At 32.2% G+C, this 16,198-nt stretch overlaps 2 protein-coding genes across 9 annotated transcripts in view; both read right to left on the bottom strand.

Annotated features, from left to right (window-relative positions):
- Window positions 1–288: 288 nt before the first annotated feature.
- LOC113553881 (cytochrome P450 6k1-like) lies at window positions 289–4,940 on the bottom strand. Its single transcript, XM_026957443.1, has 4 exons — window positions 3,955–4,940; window positions 2,623–2,847; window positions 1,663–1,914; window positions 289–895 (listed from the first exon to the last, which is right to left on the bottom strand). The coding sequence occupies exons 1-4, from the start codon at window positions 4,844–4,846 to the stop codon at window positions 723–725; spliced, it is 1,542 nt and encodes a 513-aa protein (XP_026813244.1). The 5' UTR covers window positions 4,847–4,940; the 3' UTR covers window positions 289–722.
- A 5,483-nt stretch (window positions 4,941–10,423) lies between these two features.
- Window positions 10,424–16,198, bottom strand: part of LOC113552717 (CTL-like protein 2) — a 44,837-nt gene continuing 39,062 nt past the window's right edge. For 7 of the 8 annotated variants that reach the window (XM_026955587.1, XM_026955585.1, XM_026955589.1 and 4 more), the window contains 7 exons: window positions 16,016–16,181; window positions 15,261–15,528; window positions 14,864–15,044; window positions 14,134–14,420; window positions 13,096–13,387; window positions 11,578–11,815; window positions 10,992–11,086 (listed from right to left, as the gene is read on the bottom strand). In XM_026955587.1, the coding sequence (XP_026811388.1) occupies window positions 10,992–11,086; window positions 11,578–11,815; window positions 13,096–13,387; window positions 14,134–14,420; window positions 14,864–15,044; window positions 15,261–15,528; window positions 16,016–16,181 (1,527 nt within the window). Of the gene's footprint in view, window positions 11,087–11,577; window positions 11,816–13,095; window positions 13,388–14,133; window positions 14,421–14,863; window positions 15,045–15,260; window positions 15,529–16,015; window positions 16,182–16,198 lie in introns of all 8 variants that reach the window. The other variant, XM_026955583.1, reaches the window with a different exon arrangement.

Below are 16,198 nucleotides of genomic sequence, written 5' to 3' on the forward strand. Positions count from 1 at the left end.
TCAAAGATACTTGAATATAAGATATAGCATGCTCTAAATAAATGGAAATTCTAGTAATACCTTAATGCGTTATAAACTTATAACTTATGCATTCTACCTATTTAATTTTATCATAAAATTTTTAATTCTGTCTGATAGGATGCAATGCAATTGCACACCCATGCGGCCATGTACCCCGAAAATGATGTCTTTGTACATTATATTACAATAAATAATATACATATAGCTGTATAGGAGTATGTGCTATCAAAGTATCAAAGTTTATGAATTTATTTTAATATTATATACCTATTAATAAATACAACTGATACAATAAAAATAATAATTATGACATAAAAATATCAAACAAGTTTTAAAGGAAACATTTCTAATATAAGTGTGAATGGAATAATTTGAAATATCGACAAAATAATAATATGTAACAATACATAGGTACCTAATACATTACGATGACACGCGATGTGTGGTTATAATTGTTATTACTTATTATTATTATTTTATTTATTACTGGTAATATATTAACGTTAGCTCTGTGCAGTAGATACGTAATAAACGTATTGTTAGTTATGCCGGAATCTTCAAGATGGCATCATTGATACCTCGTTAACACAAAACACACACATAACGTGCACATACACTATACACACATGTATTTAGAAATATGATAATAAATATTATTATTTTATGAGACTGAGAGTACAAAATAATAATATAATTCAAATTCAGTGTTCAATGATCGGTCTAAATTTTAAGACAATTCCGTTTTTCGGTGTAATAAATCCCGATCCGCTTCTTATGTCGACGGGAATTTCAGTTTGTTCACACGGCAAAACTTCGAACTTTGACAATACGTTTGACAGGGCCAATTTCATCTCTGATTCCGCAAACCGTTTGCCTATATGTATAATATTAAATAAAATAAAGGTATATAATATTATTATGTACGTACATGTTATAAATAAATTAAATACGACGTAATCATACAAAGTAGGGCGTCGTTCGAATGAAATTTTATTTAGATGATTATTTAGAAATGTAGATACCTAATATTTTATTCGAATAAAAAATTATTTGACTAATTTTCAAACATATAATTATAAAAACGTTAATACTTTTTGAAATAATGAGTGGTTTGTGATGAAAGAACCCCTTAGTATATAGTTAGTAAGTTGTAGCCTTGTAGGTATTTAAACTAGGGCCTGGACCAGTACGAGATGCTTAGGGCGGTCAACATAACAATTACATATTAATATTAATAACATAACTGTCTAAATGTCTAGTTACTGCAACTGATAGAATGTAAGGGGGCAAGTAACGGGGACTTTCCCGACTGTCTCCATCATAACTTATATTCTATTGATTTCCAATAAAAGACGATGACGGCTCCGTGGAAGTAATGCAAAAGCAGTTTAAACTAATTAAAATTATTCTATAATACATTTGTATTTTGTATAGTATTTTTTGGAATTTATTTGAATTTTTATTCGAATAATAATTATAAAAATAGTTAATCTAGATAAAATTTATAAGTATAGATTTAACCTATGTCAAATTGTACATATAAGTTATACCTTTTTGACCAAAATGTGAATGTCATATTGTGATAAAACAATATTAAAGTACGAGTACATTATATTTTAATATTATATTATTAGTTATTACCTATGCACAGACGAGGCCCGTCACCGAACGGCAAGTAAGTGCCATTGGGTCGTTGCGATTTTTGTTCCGTAGAAAATCGTTCCGGATCGAATTTCATCGGGTCGGGATAGTATTTTGGATCACGATGTATGCTGAACATCGGTATAATAATCTTTTGTCCTTTTTCGATAACAAACGATTCGTCGGGCAGAGCGTAAGTTTTTGTAGCCACTCTCATTACGCTAAACGCAATGGAGTACTTGCGAGCGGTTTCTGAAATACGACAAACGACTATATTATAATTATTGAAATTAACGAAGCGTTACGCAATATCAATTGTTCACAAAATCGACTTTGATCTAGATTCTAGGTATTGTTTTTATTTTATTTGTTGAAGTGCATAAAAGCTGCAAAAATATGATGTTTCGATAACTGCAAATTGATTTTTACCTCGCCAATTTTTATAAGGATTATTCACCTAATGATTGCATGACATACATAATATTATAATTATTGTTTAATTTAAATAATGGATTACTCTAGGCACGCAATACTCGACAAGTCGTTATTATAAAATATACGACGCATGCTATAACGACCTTGGTACTAAGAGATGAATAATATAAGTATTTATTATAACTTTGAACTTTAAAATCATTATCTTTAATGAATAGCGTTTAATAACTGGCCAACTGGACTTGACTCGTTTAAATTTAGAAAGTTTAAGATTTACAAAAAAAATCATCCGCTGAATGTTTTACACAGCGAAAAAGAGAGGTTCTGAGTTTTAAAATAGAAGTTTATGTATCGTCTGAGTGTATACTCTTGATGTGGAACAAAAATGTAAGTATTAAAAATATGGCATTTATGTGTCATCTAAAGGTACCTTGAATATTTTCGGTAGGAAAAAAAAGAGTTGTGACGTCGCGACGAGGATGCTGAATCACTTCGTTTATAACAACTCATGATATTATGTCATACCTTCCAACACCATGTTGGTGTAATGGAGATCCATCAAATAATCGTTGTTCAACTGTCCGTCGTGTTTTGCTTTCGCCGACCATATTTCCGCACGTAATTTGTCTTGGATTTCTTTGTTCAGCGCCAATTCGTACAGGCAAAAAGATAGCATAGACGATACGGTTTCCGAACCGGCAGTGAACATGAGAATAGCGTTAGCGATTATATCATCATCGGTGAATTTGTCTGCAAACGAGATATTAAATATTAAAAAAAAGTCTTAAATCGTCACGACTATATTATTATTTTAGTTGTTATTATTGTATACATCTGCGGCAAGACCGTCATAAAATATAAATTGATTCTATTATTATTGTGACGTCGTATATACTTAATAAATTCTACATTATACGCAGTGCTGAAATTTGTATAGAAAAATATCCTCGTACTTTATATATTTCCCAAGTTCACGTTTTTAGAACAAACTATAAGTATATTGTATTATAATTACATATGAGTGTTGTGTTGGTATATTTTTGTACACTATAGTCTAAAACTTAATTTTTAATTTTTGAGTGTTTAAATTTGCTTTATTTTTGATAATAATTTCGTGAATTTTGAATTTAAGTGATACATAAAATATTTATAGATCTAATCAAAATTCAAAATGATAAACAGTAATTTCATAATGTTATTATAGTCTCAGATGTACAAAAATGTATACAATTTGTATAACTAATAACTTTTTTAAAGTGAAGTAATTTAAAAAAAAAATAAATAATATAATATATTTAAAAAATTTAAATATTTTTTACAACTTCTTAAGTATTTTAAATGGACAATGGTTAGATAAATAATATTGTAGTTGTTTTTAGAAATTTTTAATAAGCTTAGTGCTTTCCTAATTGATTTTAAATTATGTATAAAAATATATTATATTTTATTTTTCCTGTATAATTTAACATTAAATAAATCAGTTGTTTTTAAAAGCGGTGTAGTGGACAAACATTTTGTGGGATAACCCCGTACCACTCCACTTCGCGTATCTAAACTTTAAATATTTATAACTCATAAACTACTCGCTCTAAATTCGAATTTAATATCAAAATACTCAGAAAATTATTCCGATTTGGAATATGAAATTAAATCTTTATGTTGTCATTCAAAAAAGTAAAAAACTTAAAAAAATATGAGGATAAAAAATATTTAAAAATATAATTTTTTAATAAAATCGTTGTTTTTTAACAACTTGAAACTAAGTAAAAAATGTTTTCAAAAACATGGATACTTTTTAAAATAATGAGTGTTTTATGATGAAAGAATTGCCCTGTACATCAACAATGATATTGTTACCTTCGACGGTCGAGTTCTCCTTCAACACTAGCTCTTTACGTGCCTCCATAAGGGTCTGTGTTAAATCGTTTCGGACCACGTCGTGCTCTTCGCGGTACTTGATGACGTCGGTGAACACGTCATAGAAAAATTTGGTAGCCTCTTCCGAAAACATTTTAATTTTAAATAGTTTCATCACTCGAGGACAGGTCATCATCAGCATCTGTATGATTAGTTGCTTCGGGGTGCTCTGGAAAATCATCTTGGTGTACCGGCGGAACTTCGAGTCGTCGTTCTTAATCGCGTCCAGCTTCAGGCCGAACGCGCACGTACCGATCACGTCCGTGGAAAAACCTCCAGTCATCGTTTTCACGTCCAGTCGGTCGGTTTTCTCGAGCGTCTCGACGATGCCGGACACCATTTCGTCGCTGCACTCGTTGATCTGGCAGTATGTGTCCTTCAGCTTGCCGGACGTGAAGCCCGGACTCAGCTTCTGGCGCATCGTCCGCCATCTCTGGCCGTTGGAGAAAAACAGACTGCTGGCCAACACGGACATGGACGGGTCCAGGTCTATACCGTGGTCGGTGAAGTACGAAAAGTCCTTCACCAGTATCGTGTTGATCAGCTCCGGGTCGCGGACCATTAGCATCGAATTTCTCATTTGGTAGTACCCGAACAGTTTGGCGTCCGGAAATAGGTAGTACATCCTTTCGAACATGTCAATCGGATGTTCGAGTCTCGTCAACATTTTGAACGCGTTGCCGAACAACGGCACGGGCGGTACGTACGGGATGTTCAATTTCCGCCATTTATCGTACGTCGAAGTGGAATAGTAGTAGATGGCCGCGAACACGGAAATTAAGCTAATATAGGTGACGTTGTCGAACAACAAGTCGGCGAGAAAAGATAACATGATCGACTTGTCGAGTCACCGATTCGACCGTTTATCGACAAAATATAAGACAGCCGTAGTCTTAGCGTGTGGAAGTTCAAACGAGTACTGACGAGCTGCGATGTACGCATATTATTATTACGCACACGTGGGTGTCAAGAGCTTATATTTTATTTATTTGTTGTACTCCGTCTCTTTTGCGATTATTTATTTAATTTTGCATGTTTGCGGAGTGGAAGGGATACCACGTTAATGATTACAAAATATCCGAACCAAGGCCATTCGTTTGACCGATACGGTTCGAGAGCACTGAATACACAAACACTTTGTGCCAATTGATGTTTTACTCGGTCAATAAACGAACTTTCATTTTGTTCTCCGTATAATATGTTTTATCCATTATCTAATGTACGTTTGATGAGTAATTATATTTAGACACATAGCTTAGTATTGGAAATATAAACAGAAACATTTTTCACTTATAAGGTAACATAACACAAGTGACTAATCATCTCAATAATGTATTTGGTTTTTGGCCGACAATTGGTTGTGCAATGCCTGTTTATTTGTATAATTGGTTTTCCGCGTTCACGTAGTTTTTAATTACATTTTAAAAATTTGTTCTATTTTTGTTAGTTATTTGTTGATGAATGATGACGTTGTACTGATTATAAAGTAAAAAATACTAAATAGCAATTGGTGATGCCCGCCAACGATAAAGCACATAATACAATATTGTATTATGCTTGAATCGTGTCACTGATCCCGAATAAATGGCGTAGTAAAATTGCAATTTACATTTACACATCAGCGAGAGGGATCGGGTATTAAACAAATAATAATAAAAAATCCATCATGTTTTACTTTTGATCCGAGAGATACCCGTCGGACAGTTTAAACATTTTTTCTTCTGTATATACAATAAATAATGATTTCTCTATAAAACATTTATTGCCCGAACTTTTTTTTTAAGATAAACCATTAATAATCGTTCACAAATCTGTGTCTATCCTGTACTGAACTATTTGTATCATCTAACATACAACAACTCACAAGTCAACCTAATTCATAAAACCTACAATCAAGTTTCAACGTATTATAATCGGCAATACCGTTGTCGATTTCATTTATTCGGCGTATAATTTATGTATATATTTTTATATTTATGTAGAATGATTTTTCTATTTTTTGAAGTGCCATCGACATTTCGATGAAAAATAAAAACATATTTAATTGCGGTTTTGTTTGGTAATTAAAGCCAAATAAATAATTATTGTAATATTTCACATCGTAACACTGTAGAGTGTAGAACGATTTCCGTGTTTATTGTTATCAACTACTCATCTTTGTTGTTTTGATACTTATAAAAATATAAACCGAGTACAGAAGAAAAAGTCTGGCCTCGTGGTCGGGGATCTAACTGGTGAGGTCTATTAAGCCGGCCAGCATAGACGAATGTCTTAGCTCTATTTACAATGTTATTGAGCGGAATAATGCATCCATACAATGGTAAAACGGGATCACATTTCTTGTCGCGCCTGTTTGGAAAACTTTTGGCGCGGAGACGATTGCTTGAACAGGCCAGTCGAATGTGGGCCACGACGATGATGGTCGTTCTGAAAAGAGTATTTATTTTTCGTTAATCGATCAAATTGATATTTGTAGATTTAAGCTCTAGTGAGACCGGCGAGTGATTATGTCTGCCAACCATTGGTGTCCGCAGCAGGTTATAGTTGCCGGGTAGGCACTCGAAACTGTACGGTTGTGTACCGGCACACGGCAATGATCGTCGGTAATTATTAGTCTGTACCGAAGAACAATTTCCGGATAGGTAACCGTAAGTATTCGGTGACTTGGTGCGCTTTCGGCCGCTGCTAGCGACCCGCCGCACTTTGGAATTTTCGTCGGGTATATGCAACTACTTGTGCACGTGTTACGTTAGCGGTGCTTACTTTGCGCCGTATTTTATATTTTGTTTATGAATCTACATGTATTAATGTGTATTTTAACAATGTTGTATAAGTTTACCTATACTTATGCTTGCTATTTTCATTTTATAAAATTTGTATAGTTATATTAATTGTTATTGAGATTTAAAAATTCAGTAATAAATTTTATTTTTATTACCCTTAAATTTATAAAGCTAGGTAGATATTAATATAGTTTTTATGAAGTACATAGTAATAATTAGCAATCTATAAATAGGTTAGCTACCCAACCGTGATTTTTTTTATACATATAACAAAGGTAACATTTTTTTTGAAAATAGAGAGTGATTCTTTTATCATAAAACACTTTATGATTAAAGTATTCATGCTTTTGAAAAATTTTTTTTTACATAGTTTCAAGTTGTTAAAAAATAACGATTTTATTAAAAAATTATATTTTTAAATTTTTTTTTATCCTCATATTTTTTTAAGTATTGCTTCACGTTACAATCGATAGTTAAACTATGATACATAATTTACAAATCTCTAATTAAGCCCATCTAGACATATGGCGTACAGCTCTGGGGTAATGCTAAAAAATCCAACATCAACAAAGTACAGACCTTCCAAAACATAGCGCTCAGGAAACTACTTAATGCTCCACCTTGTGTCTCCGACCACTCCATACACCAAGACCTCAGGATGATTTCCGTTAAAGATGTAACGAAACTCTACTATAAGCGTTTTCACAGCAGGTTATTCAATCATCCTAATCCTCTCATAAAAAACCTAGCGGTCCCTTCGATTTCGGGTAACCCCGTCAGACGTCTCAAACGTAACTGGTGTCGTGACCTGTAGATGCATGAATCCTAGATTAAATCCTTCTACTAACTCCTAAGCAAAATAGATAGTGTCATCATCGGCTTCTTTCGTCATACTACTAATGTTTTTTTATATTACTCTTATCTAATTTGCTTATTGTTCTCTGAATATAAATGATAAATATCTTGTGAAAAAAAAAATGATACATAATATATTGATACGTGCACTTGTGTGCTTACAATGTATGCATACCAATATTAATTGTATATTTCAACAATATTCAAATAAAAAATTAGAACAATAACGATGAAATACAAGTTGATTTTGATCGAATTTTCAATGCAATTGCACACCCATTATGCATCCCCCAAATTATGTCGTTATATTATTTATATTACAATAAATATAGTTGTATACCTATGGGCTATCAAAATATATGAACTTATTTTAATATTATGTACCTATTAATAAATATTAAATAAGTTACAACTGGTATAATAATAATAATTATGAAATAAAAATATCAAACAAGTTAAAGGAAAACATTTCTAATATAAGTGTGAACGGAATAATTTGAAATATCGACAAAGTTATATGTAATAATATATTGCTACTTAAAATCACGATCAATCGGTTTCATAAGATACCTACTTTACATTGCGATGACACGCGATGTCGACGTGTGGGTATACTTTTTATTATTATTATTTTATTTATTACCAGGTAGGTACAGTGCTTGATTTGGAAAAAAACTAAAAGGGGGACTCAGTGGATGTTGGACGAACGTGCGTTCCACACAAAACTCAATATCACATCACCGTGGGGAGCAAAGCCCTCACGTCTTCTTCAGCCACCCATAATCCCCAAAAATCATTAAATTTATTGTATAAAAATGTTTTAAAATAAAGGAACACTTATTTATTTATTACACACCATCCAATGATATTATAATTTAAATTACGATTTATAAAGATATATAACATGTTACACCTACAAAAGCTTATCATGTATTATTACATTTACGTATACACGCATGTACACGAATACAGTATTGTGCGACACAAACGTCGTCGAGAAACACTTTTATGGTATACAGCAAAACCCGTGGTTGAAGGTATGTGACGTATATATCACGAGCTTATATTTTATTTATTTGTTGTACTCCATCTCTTTCTTTATTTATTATTTAACCAGTCAAATACATACTTGTAATATTTATAGAACCGAAGTGCAGTGATGTAATAAATTGATTTTATAGTCAAAATAGCTTTTTGTGCTATTTGTGGTAGTAAATCTAACCATCTAACTAGTACTTTGGGAGGATAAGTGTAAAAAATTTGTATTCATTTTCAAAAATATCGGGAAAACCAAATAAAGTTGAGGAATAGTGTTGGAATATGTTTAACTTTAATAAAAATTTCATATCCATACCTATAATTAGATAAGTTATGATTCATTTATGCAATCATGTATACATTTTTTTTTCTACGTAACATTCATTAAGACGTATTAGATTTAGTGTTGTAAAATGTATAAAATGATAAAGATACTTGGGTTTCTGTATAAATATAATGTAAATAATATATTTTACCATATTAATTTTTGTTTTAAAGAATGTGGATTGTTGTATTATTTTAATCTGGTAGCACATTAGCTGCTATGCCTGCATTTTGGTACAGAGACGGTCTCTGTGCATGGCCAAATACCAAAATCAGTAAAAATATTCAAAAAAGGTCTAAACCAAATGAGATAGATTTCTCCAATTTTAAGGCAAAGATATTACATGAGCACGTTGGTGAGTATATTAAACTAATAAATAGAAAATAATTATACTGTAGTTGTAGTATTTTACTGCCTTATTATTAAAAAAACCGTATTCAACTGTAAAATTTGGATTTTGGTCTTTGGATCGTTCTATTTTTAGTCATTAGTAATGGTACGCGACTGATTGATAATATACCTAAGTGGTACGTAAAAAAAAAGTTTGAAAACCGGTGGTCTAAATCATATCATCAAACATGTACAACAGGTATTACGCAGAAATAATTCATATTGTATAGATTTTTATTGTATTAAATGTGTATAAATATATTAATTATGGTACACTACAATACATAACAGCCTTAAAACATTTTGTTTGTTTGGTTTTTTTTTAAATTATCAAGCTCGTACAGTATATAATAAATATAAATATAAATAAGCTCGTCGTTTAATTCGTATAAAACATTCTAATATATATTATCACGTGGGGGCGGGGGCGCAGATTTTAATGACATTGAAATAATAGCCAACATTTGAACATTTATAAAAGTAAGACAAAAAACAAAGTAAAATAATAACATTAAATTATATTTTATTTTTATGTCGACGTGCAGTTAGATATAATGTTGTACCTTAAAATAACGATACACAGCTGCAGAAACGATTCTTAAACCTGGAAAATTTCGCATTGAAATCCATACATCCTTCATATTATAAATGTCGAGAAACCACAATACACACACTTAGTATATCACATAACCTCTTTAAACCTACTGCTTGAATTGTATAAAAAGGGATGTTTAGAGTGATCTGCAGACTAGAGGGGATGGAGACGAATAGATGATCATAATATTGATTTGGTCTAATTTGTTTGGTAATGAATAGTTATGTAGGTAGATTAAATACAATCACTACATCCTTAACGACATATCGTTTTTCGGAGGGGCCCTTCGCCGCCGAAATCATTTTTTATTGTTATACTAAAGTTTGGTACGAATAGGACTTACAGGTAATAGGTATATATTATCACCACATACAGTCGATGTGCTCTATCCGTAGTGTAAAATTAAAATTATTTACTATAGAATAACGTGATAAGCAACGCACGCTACCTACACAGTAATGTCTTTTTTATCGTGAGCCATCTGGTATTATGTTAGAAGATACAGGGATTTTTTAACGTTCAAGAACAAAATATACTGATAATATAATAATCATAAAAAAGTCTAAAATAATATGTTGTTGGATATTGATGAGAATAATAATAATAGTTGTGATTTATTTAAGTATTCTAGCATATGATGGTCCACGATAAAATAATCACTCTGTGTAGTTTTCATGCTTATATATTATATTATTATATTACGATAAAATACAAAAATTATTAAATAAAATATAGTTAATTATAATAATATTATCATGGTTGGTGGGGGGGAGGAAACCGTATACGACATGTACGTATGTCGTATATGTATATTATAATATATTATTTAGGGTAAATAATATTTATATATTTTTTACGAACACACGTGGCGGCGTCGGCGGTGGGTAGCACAAATATATATGGGTTTATGTATATTGCATGATCGCATATACAATGGATGATATGTTAAACATATTATATAAATCATATCGCTTTGTCAACGCGTTGAAAATTACAGCACGTTTTTCGTTCCCAGTATGTTCATCAATTTCCGTGACATGAAGTACGGACGATCAGCTGATCCGTCGTTGCGTTCAGAGTCTTCCACTGCAACAGAAAGAGAGATGAAAACGGATTTACACATTATTATTATTATTATTTTCATGTGAAAAATATTGTAAATGTAATATTTTAATATTTTTAAAATTTAAAAACGTGCAGCAAACTAGCTACAACGTCTTTATCTAAGTTTTGTCTCGATTTATGCATGATATAATTGATACTATATGAACTTACGTATAAATTTATTCAAATTGGCGCTATATATTTGCATTAAATTTCGTAAATTTTTATTGATTTTATTGTCAGTGAAGCTTATACTGTTTTCGATAGCAAATTATAATTGAATTGTACTTTAGAGAGGATTTTATTTTTGGTTTTTTCACATTTTTATTGATTAACGACATAAAGATAACTGAGAAAAAATAATTCAATAATTACAACACGCTCGTTTTTTATCGATTCGATTTTGGTTTAGTTTGATAATTGTTGACGGCATAATGAATAAGTATTTAAAATATGTTTATAATTGAACTTACAAAAGCATAGGAACAAAGTATCGACCGCGATTGAATACACATGGAAGAACGTGGACGATATCACCCAAGAGCTCGCGGCTATGATGACCATTGGAAGCCACTTGTAATTGAGGACGGGCTGGTTGAAGAACTCAAACTTTCTGATCGGCTCTAGTGGTTCGTAGAACCCGAAATAAAATGCCGCGATGGTGGTGCCCATGATGACGATTTTGCCAACGAAAAATATAAAATCAGTCACCTAAAACAGTATGTTATAATATTAAAATCAGTATAGGTACTTTTTTTTCTTATTTTAAACCATTGCATGAAAAGGAATCGGGTGACTATTACTTCCTTCAAATAAATTACAGTACATCACTAAATATTATACATAAGTGTATATTTTATGTTAAATAGAACAATTCTTTATATGTTAAAATGAAAAATTAAATTATTATCGTAAAAAACTATGCTTATTGTACCAACCGATGTATAAATCGTATGTTCCAATAAAAAAATATGTAGTCACATCAGATAATGTGACTAAAAAACCATTAATAACATCACACAAAAATTAAAATAATAGAAAAATGTTAATTTCATAATAACATATCATTATCTATTTTTCAAACTCTTGTATCTATACTCGAATTTATACTCGTCCGTTTAAATAAATACACCTTAAACGCATAGATTTTAAACATAACAACGATAACACGTGGCAATATATTATATAATATAATATATGAATATATGCACATACAGTGTCGTATTTTAGAATTTTTTTCTGTAACCCGGGAGATTAAATAATACTTTATATGGTAATTTGTATTTTAAAAAATAGTCATTTATGACTTTTATTAAACTCAATTTTTTGATAACATTATCTGTTGTGCTAGAATTTGGAATCTACACCTCCCCCCTCACCCCAAACATGTTCAAATATATTATACATCAGGGGCGGCCAAACGGTGGATCGTGATCTACCGGTCGATCGCAAACGATTTTAAAGTCGATCGTGTTAGAATTTATTTTTAGGCTACGCACACGAAAATTAATCATGGTCGTTAGGTTTTTTATGGAAGCCGATCCTCAAAGGTGAAGTACATTTTTAGTAGATCGCGGCCAAAAAAAGTTTGGCCACCTCTGTTATACATGATTATTGCGTCCTCATTTAATAATAATATTATAATTTTTTTTTATTATTATTGGGGTTAAGGCTTTGACAACTCAGGTCATTAGCCTGTGGAACTGTGGGAAAAAGTACTATAGGTTTTTAGGTTGGATACTGGATAGGTTTTTAGGTTGGATACTGGATAGGTTTTTAGGTTGAATACTGGATAGGTTTTTAAACACGTGACTGTATGTGTGGCAAGAATTCGTCGCTGAAATTCCCGGGTGGTCACCCTCACCCATCCGGGAACTAGCAACGCCGGCCGTCACGTATACATCCAGTGCGTTCCTGCAGTTGAGTGTACGCACTACGCCATACCAAGCCACAATAATATAATTTATAATTGAAATTGACCAATATATTACCTTATCTAGAACTACTAATCGCATGACGTTTCTCAACAACAGGTCGAACGCCTGTTTTGCCGAAGTGCAAAAGTTCTTCCCGTACATGGCACACATGATGTACGCGTTCCGGTTGACGAACCGCAAGAACTTGTTCAGTAGCCAAAAGAAGCACCGCATGCATGTGAATATGGCTCGAGTGAATGAATTGTCGTACTTCTTTAGTTTGGTTTCCACCCATTCGAGTATTGCACGTATAAAGTTGCAGATGGCGATGATCAGAGACCCGTAAGCGACAGTTCCCAAGTGGTATCTACGCAGATATTATAACAATGCAGGAGGGCGATAAGTATACTGAAATATATTACAATATTATACTTGTCGTAGATAGTGTAATAATAGATGAATAGTTCAACATAAAAAATTTTACATGTCTATAGATGGTCTAAAATTTAAATTTTCAATTCTATATTATAAATAGAATAAAATTAAAATATAAAAATAAGAAATAATTAAATGTCACTATGTTAAATTTAATATTAATATATTATTTGCATGAATCTAAGCATAATGACTCAAATAGTACTTATTATTTTTTGTGAGGAGAGAGGGTTACTAGTTAAAAATTGTTTTCGTGTTAGTTGCTTATAGGTATGAGTAAAATTCTGGTAAAGTGTACGTTCTCCTCCCCCATTTGATCGCTCCACAATTTAGTTGCCAAAAAATTATCGTTATAATCGAAAAAAATAAAATAAAAATATTTGTTGGCGTTACAATCTTTATAAACGGAATATAATATCCTCGCTTATATACACCTATATTTTGATCAATGACAACATATATGTTAACCGCATGGGTATGCATATCGTTAACACTTGCAACAGCGATCATATGAAATACACTTATACGGGGGAAAAGGGGGAGGGGTTTATAGGAATAAGCTATAATTTCATTAATTTATAAAATTTATCTATAGTACCAATATCCTAACTTCGATCCAATTTCTGTACTAAAAGTACCACCGATCGTGGACAGAGATGAAGTGTAAACGGCACGCACCTGATTGTTTTATAGAAGGAACTCGTGAGAGAGAAGAACGGTAAGTCCCTCTTGTGGAACGTCCAGTACCATGAGGTAAACGTGATGGCCAGCACCATTTGGGAGAAGGCCGACACGAAGTTCATCAACCACAACATTCCGAACACGTTAAACAGCTGAAGTCCAGTGATGAAGTCCTGTGACACGCTGTGGTCGTATGCACATTTTGCAAATTTGCACATGGTATTGTTTTGGTCGGTCGCACTGCAGTACCATTCCCATTTGGACTCAGTGCACCAGTCACCGTCCTTGTAAACATCAAATTTTAATTATCACAATAACATAACGATGGATGGTTATTAGTTAGGTTAAGTTAATTGTATTATAAACAAAATATATCTATACAGTCACTGTGCTATGTATATGTAGGTATATAAAATAGTTTATTATTTATTTTACATTTCGGAAACAACAAAATCGGTAGTGAGTGAGGATAGAAAGGAAAGGATCGAAAGGTAATAACCGAGTTCGAAATTTGTTAAGCCACGTTGATCCATTTTAAAGTATAGACACACGCTAGCTTGTAATCTTAATAATATTTTCTAGTGAGGCTATTTATTATTTACTTATTCTTATACATAAATTATCAACTGTCACGCGCTAATAAGCTATTTAATATATTATAATGGATTATTTACACATAACACATAAACATAAGTATATTAACATAGAGTGCTAATATTAATTATACCTTGTAGTAACTGTTGTTGCACACACATTGGTGGTCGTTGGCGAGGCCTTTGACTTTAAACACGTACAATTTCATGGACGACAGGTAAATGGCAACACCGAAAAACCAAATAAGCACCACCAAGTATAAAAGCCATTGAAAAATCGGGAACGCCAGTGATGTTTTTATCTCGAGTATCGCTCTAAGAATAAAAATAAAAATATTATTAATAATTTTTAAACCAATAAATTATTATTATATTATTATGTTATTAAAATGTCGAATAGTCATTCGAAATTGGGTATATTCGAATGGGAATTTCATTGTTCGCGTGCCACGGTTTTGATTATACAAACAACTATAAGTATGTAGATTGTAAAACGCGCGATGATACATTATTATTATATTATCATCTCACCGACTTCCTTCCACGATGAGCGCTATGGACAGTCGTATCCGTTTGCGTAAGAATATGATTATCAACAGCAAAACAACCAGCGCGACGGTCGACACGATGGTGAACACCAGCCAAGTAGACTTTTTGTTCAGTTTGGCGTTTGCGTAGTTGGACCAACTCTGCCGGCCGCCGCCAGTAGCAATGTCGGTCGGTTCTCCGTCTTCCGTCATCGTAGAAACGGGATCGGCGTCACCGAAAGCCACGTATCTCGCGTACGATTCGTAGCTACCTGAAGTCCACATAATAACAGATGCATCATAAAGCTTATAAAATAAAATAAAAAAAAAATCTATTCGATGTTATTTACAACACTTTTAAAGTATCATTTTACGCGTGTTATATAAAAACAGTCACCCTTTGTCATGGTACACTTTTTCGATAACCGTAATGCTATCGGTATGGTTTGCTCGGGATAAAGACGGCCACTATTGTTATAAAATAATGCATAAACATAATAAATATATGTTTTATAACCGTAAGAAATTGCATTTAATTTTATAATAGTTTTTCGTGTTCGTTATAACTCATAACTTACATTTAGTAAAATAAACCTATACACAGCCATGGAAAAGAATGGTTGCTTATATAAGTACATTTAAATAATAAATTAATGCCCGAGAAGTTTCCTAAATAATATTAAATAAGTATTTTGTCTCGTGAAAAGTGAATTGACAGAACTATAGTAAACTGAAAGTGCACTGGAAATTTCTACTCACCAAAACCTAATAGACCCACGATAGCCCACAATGACATCCAAACCATTATCCAACTGAACCACCTTAGCAGTAGAATGTAAGTGAGACTGAAGAAGATGGCAATGAGCAGACCAACAAAAATGTGTTCATAGCTTTTTTCCAAATCTTCTATTATGTGTAGACTGGTCTACGTGTACAACGGGC

The sequence above is a fragment of the Rhopalosiphum maidis genome, chromosome 2 (genome assembly GCF_003676215.2).
Source record: "Rhopalosiphum maidis isolate BTI-1 chromosome 2, ASM367621v3, whole genome shotgun sequence".
NCBI classification, from domain to species: domain Eukaryota; kingdom Metazoa; phylum Arthropoda; class Insecta; order Hemiptera; family Aphididae; genus Rhopalosiphum; species Rhopalosiphum maidis.